The sequence below is a fragment of the Oncorhynchus mykiss genome, chromosome 4, assembly GCF_057628025.1.
Source record: "Oncorhynchus mykiss isolate SJ-2025 chromosome 4, ASM5762802v1, whole genome shotgun sequence".
NCBI lineage: Eukaryota > Metazoa > Chordata > Actinopteri > Salmoniformes > Salmonidae > Oncorhynchus > Oncorhynchus mykiss.
Genome location: NC_143025.1, coordinates 58,614,974 through 58,631,729, shown reverse-complemented (window position 1 = coordinate 58,631,729; position 16,756 = coordinate 58,614,974). Strand labels below are relative to the sequence as shown.

The following is a 16,756-nucleotide window of genomic DNA, read 5'->3' as shown; positions in this document are numbered from 1 at the left end:
CACATGTTTGGTGTGTCTCCCAGGTGGCTTGTGGCAAACTTTAAACAACACTTTTTATGGATATCTTTAAGAAATGGCTTTCTTTTTGCCACTCTTCCATAAAGGCCAGATTTGTGCAATATACAACTGATTGTTGTCCTATGGACAGAGTCTCCCACCTCAGCTGTAGATCTCTGCAGTTCATCCAGAGTGATCATGGGCCTCTTGGCTGCATCTCTGATCAGTCTTCTCCTTGTATGAGCTGAAAGTTTAGAGGGACGGCCAGGTCTTGGTAGATTTGCAGTGGTCTGATACTCCTTCCATTTCAATATTATCGCTTGCACAGTGCTCCTTGGGATGTTTAAAGCTTGGGAAATCTTTTTGTATCCAAATCCGGCTTTAAACTTCTTCACAACAGTATCTCGGACCTGCCTGGTGTGTTCCTTGTTCTTCATGATGCTCTCTGCGCTTTTAACGGACCTCTGAGACTATCACAGTGCAGGTGCATTTATACGGAGACTTGATTACACACAGGTGGATTGTATTTATCATCATTAGTCATTTAGGTCAACATTGGATCATTCAGAGATCCTCACTGAACTTCTGGAGAGAGTTTGCTGCACTGAAAGTAAAGGGGCTGAATAATTTTGCACGCCCAATTTTTCAGTTTTTGATTTGTTAAAAAAGTTTGAAATATCCAATAAATGTTGTTCCACTTCATGATTGTGTCCCACTTGTTGTTGATTCTTCACAAAAAAATACAGTTTTATATCTTTATGTTTGAAGCCTGAAATGTGGCAAAAGGTCGCAAAGTTCAAGGGGGCCGAATACTTTCGCAAGGCACTGTATATATATTCCTTACTTAGATTTACATATATTTTGTGTATATGTTGTGAAACTGTTAGATATGATTTGTTAGATATTACCGCACTGTCGGAGCTAGAAGCACAAGCATTTCACTACACCCACAATAACATCTGCTGAACACTTGTATGTGACCAATACATTTGATTTGATTAGTGATGCAGCTAGTACTGAGATGCAGTGCCTTAGACTGCTGCGCCACTCGGGAGCCCTTTCTGCCTATTCTCAATATCTCAAGTATTGCCTTTATTAGTTAAAATTATGTTTGGGGTTTCTTGTGCTGTGTGACACATTCCTCACCATATTTACCTTTCACTGCATTTCTCCTCCCCCCTCTGTGTTTGGTGTTTTTGTATCAATTAGTTCAGTCTGACTGTTGCACTGACTTAAATTTGTGCGGTCAGCCTCATCTCCTATTTCATTACATATGGGTGACGACCCAACGGATTGGTCAATTCAACCTATTCCTCAATCTGATTAACAAAAATGAGGCTAAACTTGAGGCTGAGGCTGATTAACAAAACCTCTATTCTTGTCCCACATATTCCTAAGATTTTTGACACTACGTTTATTAGTGACAATTGTTTTTCCAATTGGCCTTTGCAAGGTTTTGGCAACTTCCTCACAAAATTGGAAACCACATTTTTCATTATGCTGCATAGTGGAATGTATTGCCATTGAAATATGATGACAATCCCAAAATGCATTTATGTCCCCCCCACCACAAAATTTGAGTCTTAACTTTCTGATCATTCACAACATCCGTGCCACCCCCATACAATTTATGCTTCAGATTTGGTGGTTCAACAGCCTTATTTTAATTTATCATCCGTTGTGTAAAATTATTCTGATCTATGCATTTATCAGTACTGTCAATTCCACAGTTAACCCTCATCACCCCAGACAACAGCGTCACTATCAGTACAGTCAACTCCTACTTTAGCACTAGGTCCACCCTTTACCAGTTCTTCCACCAACACCAGACCTCTGCAGCGTGCTCCCTTCCCTAATTTATTATATTTTATTCCAGTATATTGTTGTTAAATCATTATTATATAGGTTAGGTCTATGGATAGTACAGCCTATAATTGTCTGTGAAACAGGTAGGCCTACCTCTTATTTATTAAATAGGCTCGAACACAAAGCCCTCTTGTTATAAAGACAAATTAAAATGAAGACCCTAGTGAGTAATCCCAACCCCACTTCATTTCAGCATTTAGAATAGTTTTTTCAATGTAAGCCAATATGTAATTTATAGGCCTATAGCGCAGGGCTAGGCAACCATGGTCCTGGAGTGCCCCAGACACTTCATGTTTTTGATTTACCATCCTGGAACAGCGGGTGTGTTGAATTTATGCAATCATTGAACTGATCAATTAGCTCAGTTGGTCAGATGTGGTGCCTAGTTGGAACAAAATCCTGTAGTTCTTCCTGCACTCCAGGAACAGAGTTGCCTATCCCAGCTACAGAGCCCCAAAGTGGCGATGTCATAATACCCAAACAGGGAAATGGTTCCAATCGTTTTTCCACCATTCATTTTTCCCCTTAAGGAATTTTAGAAACACTTAATAAGGGCTGTGTTTCGTGTCATGAATAAATATAGGTTAATGCCACTTTTCTACTATTACGTGGGCGACTTTTATTTTGAAAAACGACTTCCTTGACCCGGAAGTACTTTTTTTGTGTCGCTGATAAGACGCTGTTATCGTGCATGGTGTTTGGCGCAAATTCACACTTTTTGCTAAACAACCTACATCAAATATATGCTAACGAAAATAGGTCGAACTTTGAACGGTGGGTCATGGATGATCTGGAGTCAGAACTGAGGGTGCCCGGTGAAGAACGGGGCGAAAATGAGTCTTCAGATGACGATGAATCAATCAACAGAAAACGAATCAAGAAGCCAAACCTTCCCCTGGCGCCTCCTTTATTTAAAGGTAATTTATGAAATGCAGTGTGTAGAAGAATATGTGAACCCTTGAGTAAGCTAAACCAGCTAGTTAGCTAGTTCAAGCTGCTGTTTACACAAAAGTATGTGGACACCCCTTCAAATTAGTAGATTTGGCTATTTCAGCCACACCATCACAGGTGTATAAAATCGAATACACAGCCATGCAATCTCCATAGAATCCCATTGGCAAAAGAATGGTCTTACTGAAGAGCTCAGTGACTTTCAACGTGGCACCATCATAGGATGCCACCTTTCCAACAAGTGAAGTTTGTCAAGTTTCTGCCCTGCTAGAGCTGCCAACTGTAAGTGCAGTTATTGTGAAGTGGAAACATCTTAGAGCAACAACAGCTCAGCTGTGAAGTGGTAGCCCATACGCTCACAGACAACTGCCGAGTGCTGAGTCGCATAGCTCGTAGAAATCATCCTCAGTTGCAACACTCACTACTGAGATCCAAACGGCCTCTGAAAGCAACTTCAGCACAAGAACTGTTCTTCGGGAGCGTCGGCTGGAGTAGTGTAAAGCTCGCTGTCATTGAACTCTGGAGCAGTGGAAAACATTTATCTGGAGTGATGAATCACGCTTTAACCATCTAGCAGTCCGACGAATGAATCTGGGTTTGGCGAATGCCAGGAGAACACTACCTGCCCGAATGCATAGTGCCAACTGTAAAGTGTAGGAATAATGGTCTTGGGCTGTTTTTCATGCTTTGGGGTAGGCCCTGTAGTTCCAGTGAAGAGATCTTAGCGCTACAGCATACAATGACATTCTAGACGATTCTGTGCTTGCAACTTTGTGGCAACAGTTTTGGAGAAAGGCTCTTTCCTGTTTCAGCATGTCAATTCCCCTGTGCACAAAGTCCATACAGAAATGGTTTGTTAAGATCGATGTGGACTAACTTGACTGGCTAGCACAGAGCCCAGACCTCAACCCCCATTGGGATGAATTGGAACGCCGACTGCCAGCCAGGCCTAATCGCCCAACATCAGTGCCCGACCTCACAAATGCTCTTGTGGCTGAATGGAAGCAAGTCCCCGCAGCAATGTTCCAACATTAAGTGGAAAGCCTTCCCTGAAGAGTGGAGGCTGTTATGTTTAGCAAAGGGGGGTTACAGCTCCATATTAATGCCTGTGATTTTGGAATGAGATGTTGGACGAGCAGCTGTCCACATACCTTTGGTCATGTAGTGTATGTTAATGCCCGATTTTCATCATTTTCATCTATACATAAGATGCTCTTATTAACCAGTGGCAATGTCTGTTGTTTCGTTAGAGACACCCCGTGAGACTGGCTTTCACAAGACCACAAGGAACTGCCTCCAGCACATCAGGGAGGTCTTGCTGCACCATAGATGGCAGGATGCCGCAGAGTACATGGCCAGTTACTCACAGACACTGGAGGATACCACCGCAAACATGCCACAACTCTACGCTGAGGTAGGTCAATCGTTGCACTGACTGAAACTTTCACAAAGGGTAGCTGAGAGGTACTGTATAAATGCTAAGTTTGATTTCTTCAAACTTTGTCTTTCAGATCATTTGGAGGATAGGCACAGAGATACTACACCACCATCCCAACTCGACGCTGGAAGACTACAACAGTTTCTATGAGCGAGTGAAACACTCAGGAGTAAAGCATTACCTGAAGGTAGGTTCCATAATTGACCTCTTGATCTCTACACTATCAGCCCAACTAAAGGACCCTAAGTCAATAGGTGAAAAAATAAGTTAATATAGGACAGTCAACATGTCTATACTTTTGTTATGAAGCAATTATGACACCTTCAAAAACAAACAAATAGATGGAATGTGTAAACAATGTGTTTGCAATGGAAGTCTATGCCAATGTGCATTGAATAATTGGTTTGTCCTGAAGGTCTGTCTGGAGCACTCGTTCCATCTCCTGGTCAATGGGCAGTTTGAGGATGCCAAGCTTCAGCTGTCCATCGCTGAGAGCTGGAGGTATGGCAAGCAGTCAGCCGGTCAGTCCCAGAGGATTAGGCTGATCCAGGCCTATAGTGGCTTCCTGGATTACTTCATCTGGTGTGACAAGAAAGCCACTGCATCCAGCACAGGTAAGAGGACACCTGGCAACCCCCAAGTATCAATTTTTCATTGGTTTCAATGACATTGGGATAGTGGAAATCCTTATGTTATGTCACCATCTACTGGCCAGATAATGTAACTGCGTCTTTAGGGACAATTCCAATTCATTTCAAAAAGCATGGCCAAATAAAATGTAGCCATAACCTGTGGTTGTGCTTTGGCTTAACATGAACTTTAGATGAGTATGATGCAGCTGTCAACCAAGAAATGCATAGCTACTTCCGACAATCTTCTGTGAACCTGAAGGAGATCATGAAGCTTCCTGGCGTCTGGGATCCTTTTGTTCTGAGTTACATTGATGTAAGTACTGCTTCGTGTTCAGTAGGCATGAAACAAGAACAATTTCCAAACCAAACGGTAACATACTACCTGAATTTGTCCAGTAAAAATACTTGTTTTCATTTTTCCGTTTCAAAACGATTTACTACAATTTGCCCTACTTAACATGGCCCCTGGCATCCCCTTTTTTCCATCATTGTATTACTTTTCCATCATTGAACTACTTTCCCTTATCAGACTACCTATGATGATCTAATGTTTTGACTTGCGTGTGCCAATGGCAGATGCTGGAATTCTACAACGATCACGAGGGAGCTGTGAAGGTTCTAAATGACTATGCCTATGACGACAGTTTCCCACCCAACCCCAATGCCCATGTCTACCTATACCGGTACATGAAGAAACAGAACCACCCACTGAAGAAACTTCTCAAAGTGCTGAAGGTAGTACTGAGGCCATTGCTGTTCTTAACAGGGGAATCTAGCTGAAATGTTGGGCACTATTATCATTATTAAAGGCCCAGTGCAGTAAAATATTTTCCTGTGTTTTGTATACATTTCCACAGCAAAATTCTTGCTTTAGAAATGGTTCTTTGCTAAGAAGCAATTTGTTTCTTTTTGACCATTTCATTTTAAAACAATCACAGTAAGGTGAAATCTCTAGGCTACAGTTAGTCCTGTACTCTGCCCCTCAATAGCCTACTGGTACTGTACTGTTTAATGAGTCCATGTTTTCGATTACATTTGCCTTAGATCCTGCATACATTGGTCCCAAGTCATGAGTTGATGCCGGAATACTGTTCTCTTCTGGTACAGTCGGGTATGTGAATATAGAATAATAATAACAATATATTGATTTTGAGTGTCTTAAAGGGACAATGGGGTGTAAAATGAGGGGAAACTAGTCATTTTAAAGTCTATCTTGATGTTTTAGTCATTTTTCAATGTTTTCGTGCGTGTTTCTGTCCTCGGTGGCTTTTTTACGCATTCAGATGAATGTGTTTGGTGGATGTGTTCTTCACATTGATGTTGGTCCTATGAAGGTGTTCATAGTAAAGGATTAGATTTTTTTCCCCAGAGAATGAGGGTGATCTTCAGAAGGCTCTAGGTGTGGTTCTGGATCTCCTGGACTACTCCAGTTGGAGGAGCAACTTGGATGTCTGGAACCATTTGATGAACATCATCAAGAGACTGAGGATGAAGTAAGGATGGCTGCATGAATCCACACTACTCTCTCTCAAAAGGAGGACATTGAAAATGCACTCCCTTTGAAGAAATTAAATTCGGCATACATTGCTTATCTCTTCTCATGGCAAATTGGCAAGTCCTTATGTCATGCTTCATTTGTGCCAATTCCACGGATTTATATTTTCCTTTAGAAAACAATGGCTGAAGATTTTTGCAGAGGAGATGGGGTACAGAAAGGACTGGTGGCTAGCAATACACTTCTCAACATTCCAGGCCAGGAAAGATTCGGCAGAGAATAGAGAGCTACTGGAAGTGAAGAGCTTTGTTGTTGGAGCCTTTTGTCCTCACTGTAAGTAAAGCTACACGGTAACACCTTTTATTTTCTTGAGTATTACTTTCTTTCAGTTGTGTGAAATTAAGATGTCCCCACTTATTATCAGTATTTGCAGCATTGGCACTATGCGGAAAAATATCCAATTAGTTTAAGAATACACGTTTACTTCCTTGAACCACCATGCTTGGCTATCCTTAGGTCTAGTTTTTCCTGGTTCTGATAGTGGAAAAGTGGCAGTATGACATCTTATGTAGTCTAACCCATTGTTGTCTCTTTTGCCAGATGCCTCCATGTACTCCGGTGTTGGTAAGGCAGCCCGAAAAGGAGTAACTTCTGAGGCTCGAAAGGCTAAGAGGAATCCTAAACCGCTAAAAAATATAAGAAGGCTCAGGAGAGAAAAGGGACAGCAAAGCCAAGACTGACCTTGAGGAAGCTCCTGGAATGCCACCAGGCACAGTGGCGAGAACAAACATTTTGAAAATTTGTGAAGAGCTTCTACCATTGCCAAGATCGGCAGGCATGACCACCTCATACAGTCATCAGGTCAGACTCTCTCCCCTTCCATGACAGGTGGTCCAACTTCATTATTTTTCTTGTCTAGAATGTTCTTGGTTATCTGCATACAGTAGTTGCAGCCACGATGACCATTCCCCACCTTCAAAAGGCAGGCCTCTCTCATTGCACTGCAATGTATAATGCGTCAAATTCTGTGGTTGTCCACCAGGGAGCACTCAAGCTATGGCTACGTTTTTGAGTTGCTCTTCAGGCTGCTGCTCCGTCGTTTTTAAAAGAAGCTGAGGCAGAAATTGAAGAATGTGTTCACTGTGGTAGTTGGTCGGGAATAGGGAGGTTGGGTGTGCTGCAGTATTAAGTCTAGGAGGTAATAAGCTCTGAGGCAGGTGTGGCCTCAACTGAACTCCCGCTGATTCATGGATAACCCAGCTGCATTTAGGTGGAGGCGACGTGTTGGAATTGCTAAAACATTTGGCGACGCCAAAGAGCAGCATCATGGCAACAGACGCAAAGGATAGTGCAGCGATACAGAGGGGGGGAAAAAAATGAGAATTTTTGTAACTTGCTTTTGAGATTCTTCAGTCACGTTCACGTGACACGACAGACACCCTTGATAAAACTCTGTGCCTTCGCTCTGGAGTCCTCTGTCTGATGACATCACATGAGTGATATCCCTGGTTGGAAGCAGCCTTGGGTCCCTGAGGTAAAATAGAGGGAGAGCACACACACCCTTGGCTCCTTCCACACCTATCCATCACACACACACACACTGGCGGAACGCAAATCTGATTACTTTACACCCCTCCAGCCTCTTGATGCAGGATAACAGAGCTCAATTTCACAGGCCAAGGGTTCGCAGGCTGCCAGGGAACAGTGGGCCCAGCTTTATCATGATTAAGGACTACTCATGTTTATCAGAACCTGTGAAGCCTTCTGTTCCTGAACAACTAACTGTGGTTTTTGGTCAGTACTATGTAAAGTCAGGAAGTTACATGATCAAATACTCTGCACTGTAAAGTGAATGACTTGGTTGTTTCAATTTGAGCTCTTGTACCTGATTCAGTTTTGTAGTCTCTGTGGTATGGTGATTGTGGCTGCTATATTTTGTACCATTTGTCACTGATTAAACACTGTTGATTGGGTGGCTGAATAGCTCTAAATGAATGAAGTTGTTTGTGATGAATTAATCTGTGAAGCCTAAGTGTTTTTGTTTCACCCATGGCACTTTAGTTTGATTTATATTAGTTTGTTTTCAATGCCCGCCACAGGAGTCGCTAGTGCGCGATGGGACAAGAGCATCCCCTAACCTGGACGACGCTGGGCCAATTGTGCGCCGCCCCATGGGTCTGCCGGTCGCGGCCGGCTGCGACAGAGTCTGGACTCAAACCAGGATCTCTAGTGGCACAGCTAGCACTGTGATGCAGTGCCTTTGACCACTCAGGAGGCCTTAACTATTATTTATCTAATCTTGTATCTCAATGGGCATAGTCTTAAAGTAGTGACATGAGTCAAATCAAATGTTTTTTTCTTTGAGGTATTATGTTCAGGCATTCATCAGTCTTGCCCTATTTTCCTTTATGCCCATTTCTCTCCTTTTTCTCAAAAGGTGTCTTAGTTGAACTCCTCATGCATACATGCACATTTCACACATCTGCCATCATTCTGTATTTGCAGGGCATCATTGGCTCTGAAAGCATCTGCCTCGTAACACTACTTGAGCTTAGGTAAAAGAGCCCAAGTGTATGGGTTTGAGTTGGGGTCACGTCAGGCTTTCTTCCACGCCACCTCCACACGTCCAGAGAGTGGACCCAGCTGAGGCCCCAAATTCTGGGGCTTCTTTTCTGTCTGTCCACCCTGGTGTGGTGCCACAACTAAGTGCTCGCTCACAACTTTGCATTGACCTGGCTGCGAACGCTCTCATCAATCAACCATAAGATACTTTGCACTTAGCTCAGAGAGGAGAGTGTCTTGGCTGGGAGGTGCTGCATTTCCTCTGCATTACAAGTGGCCTATATCATCTTTATCCTCCACTTGGGTCTCAGGTACCCCCAAAGCCCCTGCCACACCTCACTCCTATATCTTGTATTTCATTTAGGCTACTTGAATAATGTACTGTTCATTTTTATGTCACCTTGTTTTTCTCTTCTGTGGGACTTGAGTATGCTGCCCTTACACATGCTCTAGAGTCTACTCAGTCATTCTCATGGGCTCTTGCACTGTGCCTTAGTCTAACATCTCAGGGGCTTGCCCCATATTGGGCCCCATGCCAATTTTAATAAGCTTAAGTGCTTGTAATGATTCTGTTGTAGCAGCTCACCTTAACGATGGCCATGCATGCAGTCGGTGTGTGCTTCCCAAATGGCACTCTATTCCCAATGTAGTGCACTACTTTTGGGAGTGCACTATAGGGAATAGGGTGCCATTTGGGATGCTATTCAGTTGACCAGGGGATGTGGCTCTATGCTTCTATCTGCTCTGCAGTCATTACATAACTAGAGCCCAGAGCACTAGGCAAGGCTAGTTAGCCAAACCACAGAGCAGCTGCTCTGGGGAGAGAAGGCAGAGAGGGGGGGGTGCGTCATCTGAGAATTCAACCTCACAGGGAGCAATTAAGGGAAGATGGAAAGAACTGTTGTAATGATTGTTGATGGTTGCCATGGACACTGGACAATCATTTTTGGCTAAATTTGTATATATTTGCATTTTTTCTGCAGATTAATATTCTGTGTATCTTAATTATATCCTAAAAATGTAAATCAGTTTAAATGGGAATGAGGCCGCTGGTCATGGCTCCTTATGGAGGGGTCAGGCAACAACAGTGAAGTCAGACAATTTTGTTGCACGCTGCCATGGCTTGGGACGGTTGATTGATATTGATGAAAGCCAGGAGAATTGTGCTACATGTATTAATAACTATACTGACCTCAGGCCTAGAGTGATGGTCTATAGTGCTTGTAAAAATCTACCTTCGGGCCTCCCGAGTGGCACAGCAGTCTAAGGCACTACTTTGCAGTGCTATAGGCGCCGCCACCCGCTGCGAATGGGAGACCCATGAGGCTGCGCACAATTGGCCCAGAGTCGTCCTTGTTAGGGGATGGTTTGGCCGACGGGATGTCCTTGTCCCATCGCGCTCTAGCGACTCCTTGTGACGGCCCGGGAGCATCCGTGCTGACTTCGGGTGCCAACTGTACAGTGTTTCCTCCGACACATTGGTGCGGCTGGTTTCCGGGGTTAAGCGTGCTGTGTGTCAAGAAGCAGTGCAGTTTGGCGGGGTTGTGTTTCGGAGGGTGCATGGCTTTCGACCTTCACCTCTCTAGAGTCCGTATGGGAGTTCCCGAGATGGGACAAGACTGTAACTACCGATTGGAATATCACGAAAAAGGGGGTAAAATGTACTGAAGAAAAATAATCTACAGTTGAAGTTGGGAGTTTACATACTTGTAGTCAGTAAAAAAAAATTCAACCACTCCACACTTTTTTTTGGCAAGTCGGTTAGGACATCTACTTGCGTGACTCAAGTCATTTTTTGTTTACAGGCAGATTATTTCACTTATAATTCACTGTATCACAATTCCAGTGGGTCAGAAGTTTACATACACTAAATTGACTGTGCCTTTTTAAACAGCTTGGAAAATTCCAGAAAATGTCATTGCTTTAGAAGCTTCTGATAGGCTTATTGAGAACATTTGAGTCAATTGGAGGTGTACCTGTGGATGTATTTCAAGGCCTACCTTCAAACTCAGTGCCTCTTTGCTTGACATCATGGGAAAATCAAAAGAAATCAGCCAAGACCTCAGAAAAACAATTGTAGATCTCCAAGTATGGTTCATCCCGTGGAAGCAATTTCCAAACGCCTGAAGGTACCACGTTCATCTGTACAAACAATAGTACACAAGTAGAAACACCATGGGACCACGCAGCCTTCATATCACTCAGGAGAGAGCTGCGATCCGTCTCCTAGAGATGAATGTAATTTGGTGTGAAAAGTGCAAATCAATCCCAGAACAGCAGCAAAGGACCTTGTGAAAATCCTGGAAGAAACGGGTACAAAAGTATCTATATCCACAGTAAAACGAGTCCTATATCGACATAACCTGAAAGGCCGCTCAGCAAGGAAGAAGCCACTGCTCCAAAACTGCCTTAAAAAAAGCCAGACTATGATTTGCAACTGCACATGGGGACAAAGATTGTACTTTTTGGAGAAATGTCTAATGAAACAAAAATAGAACTGTTTGGCCATAATGACCATCCTTATGTTTGGAGGAAAAAGAGGGAGGCTTGCAAGCCCCCGTAAAGAACGGGGGTGGCAGCATCATGTTGTGGGGATGCTTTTCTGCATCCCTGGGTTGGTTGGTTTCTGTTTTGTCCCTGGCTGTAGCCAGGCAGTTATGCTGTATGTACATGCATTCTCATGCCTGGAAACTGTCTTATTTTTGAAAAAGTAAAGGAAATCCTTTACTATAGTATAATATAACCAGGGTAGAATAGTTTAACCTATTATATAACTAGGGTCCAAAAACAGGTAATCTAGGAGACATTCCTCTAGTCTATCCCTGTGGTCATAATATATATATATATATATATATATAAAATTACAGCACTGTTTTGGCTTCTGATTGGTCCCTGGTGGCCGTACTGGTTGTTGGTGTTCTATATCCATGTAAGTTCCTCCTGACCTTCTCCACAAGCTGACCTCTGACCTTATCAACAGCCTCTGTGGTCCCGAGAGAGAGAGAGCACTAACACCTGTTTGTGAGAGGAGACATGACGGTGAGTCACATTGAGGGAAATAGGACACTAAACCCACACTGTTAGCATGCCATATTACAATTAGTAGGGGCATGTTATCTCTTGAGTTATTGAAGAACAAGCCTATATGACTTACTTGACTTAAACCTTTTTGCTCCCTAGGGAGCGTCAGTCATCTACAGGTCATACATGCACCTTAATACATTTTTCCCGTAACCTAACATTGACAAAATTGTATCTGGGAATATACTGCAAAGCTGGGTGGACACCATATTTTATGAACTCCCCCTAAAATCCCCAGTTCCAGTCCTTGTCTGTGCTTGGTGATTTTTCTGCAGCTGAAATGCCAAAATGAGTGCCCGGTACGCATGACCAAATGCATTAAGGAAGTGGAGCAACCGTTCAACTGAGTGCAAAAGTCCCAGCCCCCCAGGGTGCGTGCGTGCGTGCGTGCGTGCGTGTGTGTGTGTGTGTGTGTGTGTTTATGTGACATAAACACAGTGGGGCTTTCATAAGGTCTGGCCTGGTTCATAAGAGTGAACACATCAGTGAGCACATCAACCTTCTCTTTCAAACAACTGACTTCTGGTCTCTGGGTGTAACTGGTGCACAATTAATTTAATTTGAACTATATTCTCTCTCTTTCACACACACATGGCCATAAGTGTGCGTGCAAACACACACACTCTCCATGACTCTCTCTCCCCCTCTGTAGTCATGGTCTGCAATGTTCCTTTTGCACGACAGCGAGATTGCTGACCCCTTGATGAGTAACTCAGTCATGAGTTGGAAGTCTGTCTGAATTCTGAAATGTTCCATGTTTTCGGTCTGAGGTCATGTCTAGATACAGGATCTGAGCAAACACAGGGCTAATACATTCATTCTGGCTCTGATTTCAGTGTGAATGTGCCCTGTACGTGTCTTTATACATGCTATAGACATACAGTGGGGCAAAAAAGTATTTCGTCAGCCACCAATTGTGCAAGTTCTCCCACTTAAAAAGATGAGAGGCCTTTCATCATAGGTACACTTCAACTATGACAGAATGAGAAAAATTAGAAAAAAAATCCAGAAAATCTCATTGTAGGATTTTAAATGAATTTATTTGCAAATTATGGTGGAAAATAAGTATTTGGTCAATAACAAAAGTTTATCTCAATACTTTGTTATATACCCTTTGTTGGCAATGACAGAGGTCAAATGTTTTCTGTAAGTCTTCACAAGGTTTTCACACACTGTTGCTGGTATTTTGTCCCATTCTTCCATGCAGATCTCCTCTAGAGCAGTGATGTTTTGGGGCTGTTGCTGGGCAACACGGACTTTCAACTCCCTCCAAAGATTTGCTATGGGGTTGAGATCTGGAGACTGGCTAGGCCACTCTAGGACCTTGAAGTGCTTCTTACGAAGCCACTCCTTTCGTTGCCCGGGCGGTGTGTTTGGGATCATTGTCATGCTGAAAGACCCAGCCATGTTTCATCTTCAATGCCCTTGCTGATGGAAGGAGGTTTTTACTCAAAATCTCACGATATATGGCCCCATTCATTCTTTCCTTTACACGGATCAGTCGTCCTGGTCCCTTTGCAGAAAAACAGCCCCAAAGCATGATGTTTCCACCCCCATGCTTCACAGTAGGTATGGTGTTCTTTGGATGCAACTTGGCATTCTTTGTCATTCAAACACTACGAGTTGAGTTTTTACCAAAAAGTTATATTTTGGTTTCATCTGACCATATGACATTCTCCCAATCTTCTTCTGGATCATCCAAATGCTCTGTAGCAAACTTCAGACGGGCCTGGACATGTACTGCTGCTTAAGCAGGGGGACACGTCTGGCACTGCAGGATTTGAGTCCCTAGTGGCGTAGTGTGTTACTGATGGTAGGCTTTGTTACTTTGGTCCCAGCTCTCTGCATGTCATTCACTAGGTCCCCCCGTGTGGTTCTGGGATTTTTGCTCACCGTTTTTGTGATAATTTTGACCCCACGGGGTGAGATCTTGCGTGGAGCCCCAGATCAAGGGAGATTATCAGTGGTCTTGTATGTCTTCCATTTCCTAATAATTGCTCCCACAGTTGATTTCTTCAAACCAAGCTGCTTACCTATTGCAGATTCAGTCTTCCCAGCCTGGTGCAGGTCTACAATTTTGTTTCTGGTGTCCTTTGACAGCTCTTTGGTCTTGGCCATAGTGGAGTTTGGAGTGTGACTGTTTGAGGTTGTGGACAGGTGTCTTTTATACTGATAACAAGTTCAAACAGGTGCCATTAATACAGGTAACGAGTGGAGGACAGAGGAGCCTCTTAAAGAAGACGTTACAGGTCTGTGAGAGCAAGAAATCTTGCTTGTTTGTAGGTGACCAAATACTTATTTTCCACCATAATTTGCAAATAAATTCATTAAAAATCCTACAATGTGATTTTCTGGATTTTTTTTCTCTCATTTTGTCTGTCATAGTTGAAGTGTACCTATGATGAAAATTACAGGCCTCATGTTTTTAAGTGGGAGAACATGCACAATTGGTGGCTGACTAAATACTATTTTGCCCCACTGTATGTTCCTTCCTTTTGAATCTGTGGCCTATAAAGGGAACTCATTGAACTTTCCATCAGCTGCTGGATTTCACCTGCTCGGATTTCCATGCTCTCATGTAAGACAGTCTGGGTCCCATAGGGCTCTGGTCAAAAGTAGTGCACTATATGGAATAGGGTGCAGACTGGGCCCTGGTCAAAAGTAGTGCACTATAAAGAGAATAGGGTGTCCTTTGGGACACAGACACACTGTACATAAACTTATAGGGAGACACATCTTCAGGATGACGTCATAGATTATGTTGAACATATCACTCAGTCACCCTGGGACCCTCTATGTATCATATGAAGATCCCCCCCCCCCCCGCCCCCTGAATCCACTTGTGTCTGTCTGACAAATAAGATGTTTCTATATCATGTGGCTTCATTGATGTTCAGTTGGTTATGTATATGACTATGTCACCTGCTCAGTCTGTGTATCTATCTATATGATATGCAAAATGTCGGAGCAGCCTTCCACTCTGACACAATCATGTTGTATTTATTTTTGACATTTGTACTTATTTTGTCATTTAAGTATTGAACGTTATGATCATATTAAAGAGTTAAAAAATAATAAGTTGAATATGTAAAGGAAAATAAACACCATAGCCTCACATCCCATTCCCCCAACCCCACCCATCCAGGATGTCTCCATCTAACCAAACCACCCACCTCATGCCCCCCACCCTGAAACCATATTTTTTCCCCCTTCCCACCCATACTTTTTTAATGGTAGCTCACAATATGAGCATTCCAAAAGTTGTTTATATATTATAGAGATCAGTCCTTTCGGGAGCCCAGATAATTTGTGTGAGAAATAATAGGACCAAAGTGTAGTTTACATTGTTTAGCCCATAAGAGTCTGTCCAGAGCATGTGAGCTGAATGTCCTTTCCAACCCTTCAGCAAAAAAAATATTCCTCGCCCACAGGAGAGAAAAAAACGGACAATCCAAATTTGCTCCATTCATTAAAAGCACAATTTAACCAACACCCATCTAGTTTTGTGACTACCTGGACCTACCATTTGGATTTAAAGTATTGAAACCAAACCATATGGATTTGATTGAAAAGTATTTGAATTAACATGAAAAGGTGAATGCAAGAAGCGCATATCATTTCAAATAGGCTACATGTCATATTAAACAGCAGATAAACACTCTAAATAGGCCAGGAGCAAGACAGGGAGCCTAAGAAGGAACGGAAATTAATTATTTAGTCTATTATTTATATTATTTCAAGGCTATAGTCCACAAGGAAATACATTGCGAGTGCGACACAATAGGCTGGTAGGGACATAAAGCACTCAACATTTAAACAACATTTCATGCATTAAATCATTATAGTCTACAAATTGCGCATATAGCCTGTGATTTACTTAGAATTAAATACAAATCAAATGAAAAATTATTTATTGGTGCCTTTGAAATCCTTTTTAGAATTAATTTTTAGAAACACGAGTTTGGCCATTCTGTGGCTTCACACTCATGCGATGGTACCTGGAGAGCAGTCCAGCAGCGGAGAACATCCTCTCCACACTTGGATGATAAACACCCGTTTGGCCACTCTTGCCAGGCTTGGCAGAGATGGAGATTTTTTATATTTTTTTAGGTAGGCCTAAAGGTTTTTAGGCAAAATTATTATTTTGTTGTGGACATTACATCACTGCGCTCCTTCTCTTGCGCTTGGTCACCTTGATTTAGCAACTGTGTGTTTTTATCAGTTTCTTTATGAAAATATTTAGCTAACTCCATGACAGTAGCTAAAGCAAGAGGGAATATCAGCACAAGTAGACTACAAATACATGCTGGACCGGGCATGCCCTAAGCGAAATTGGAGAGGGTGAGAAGGCCTTTGGGAATCTCGCTCCGCGCTCTAGGCAAATCGGGCATGCTCCGCTCCTCGCACCGCTTCAGCTTCGCTCACATACTCTTGCCCTGTCTAATCCACGGGGTGGTTCTACTAAACTATATGGAATTGCTTTAAGAAGGTCACATCAAGGATCATTCAGATATTTGATTTAGAATTTTAAGACTCCTTGAAGTATCCTAAAAAAAATCTAAAACAATTATTTGATGAAAAAAATTGGCCTTACTGCTATTAGTCCATTAAAAATGCATGGAACAACAGAGAGTCCCAAAAATGTTTTAAAGAAAGTATGTTCTGAAGTGTCTGTCCTATATCTGAGAGATATATAAGAAAGATAGATAAGGAAACATAATTTGTACATGTATT

At 42.6% G+C, this 16,756-nt stretch overlaps 1 protein-coding gene across 1 annotated transcript; it reads left to right on the top strand.

Annotated features, from left to right (window-relative positions):
* The first annotated feature begins 2,469 nt into the window (after positions 1-2,469).
* On the top strand, positions 2,470-8,374 carry LOC110522038 (TATA box-binding protein-associated factor RNA polymerase I subunit A). The gene is made up of 10 exons (XM_090232377.1): positions 2,470-2,780; positions 4,065-4,228; positions 4,326-4,439; positions 4,668-4,866; positions 5,076-5,197; positions 5,461-5,619; positions 5,929-5,995; positions 6,254-6,377; positions 6,555-6,712; positions 6,980-8,374. The coding sequence occupies exons 1-10, from the start codon at positions 2,555-2,557 to the stop codon at positions 7,117-7,119; spliced, it is 1,473 nt and encodes a 490-aa protein (XP_090088503.1). The 5' UTR covers positions 2,470-2,554; the 3' UTR covers positions 7,120-8,374.
* The last annotated feature ends 8,382 nt before the right edge of the window (positions 8,375-16,756 follow it).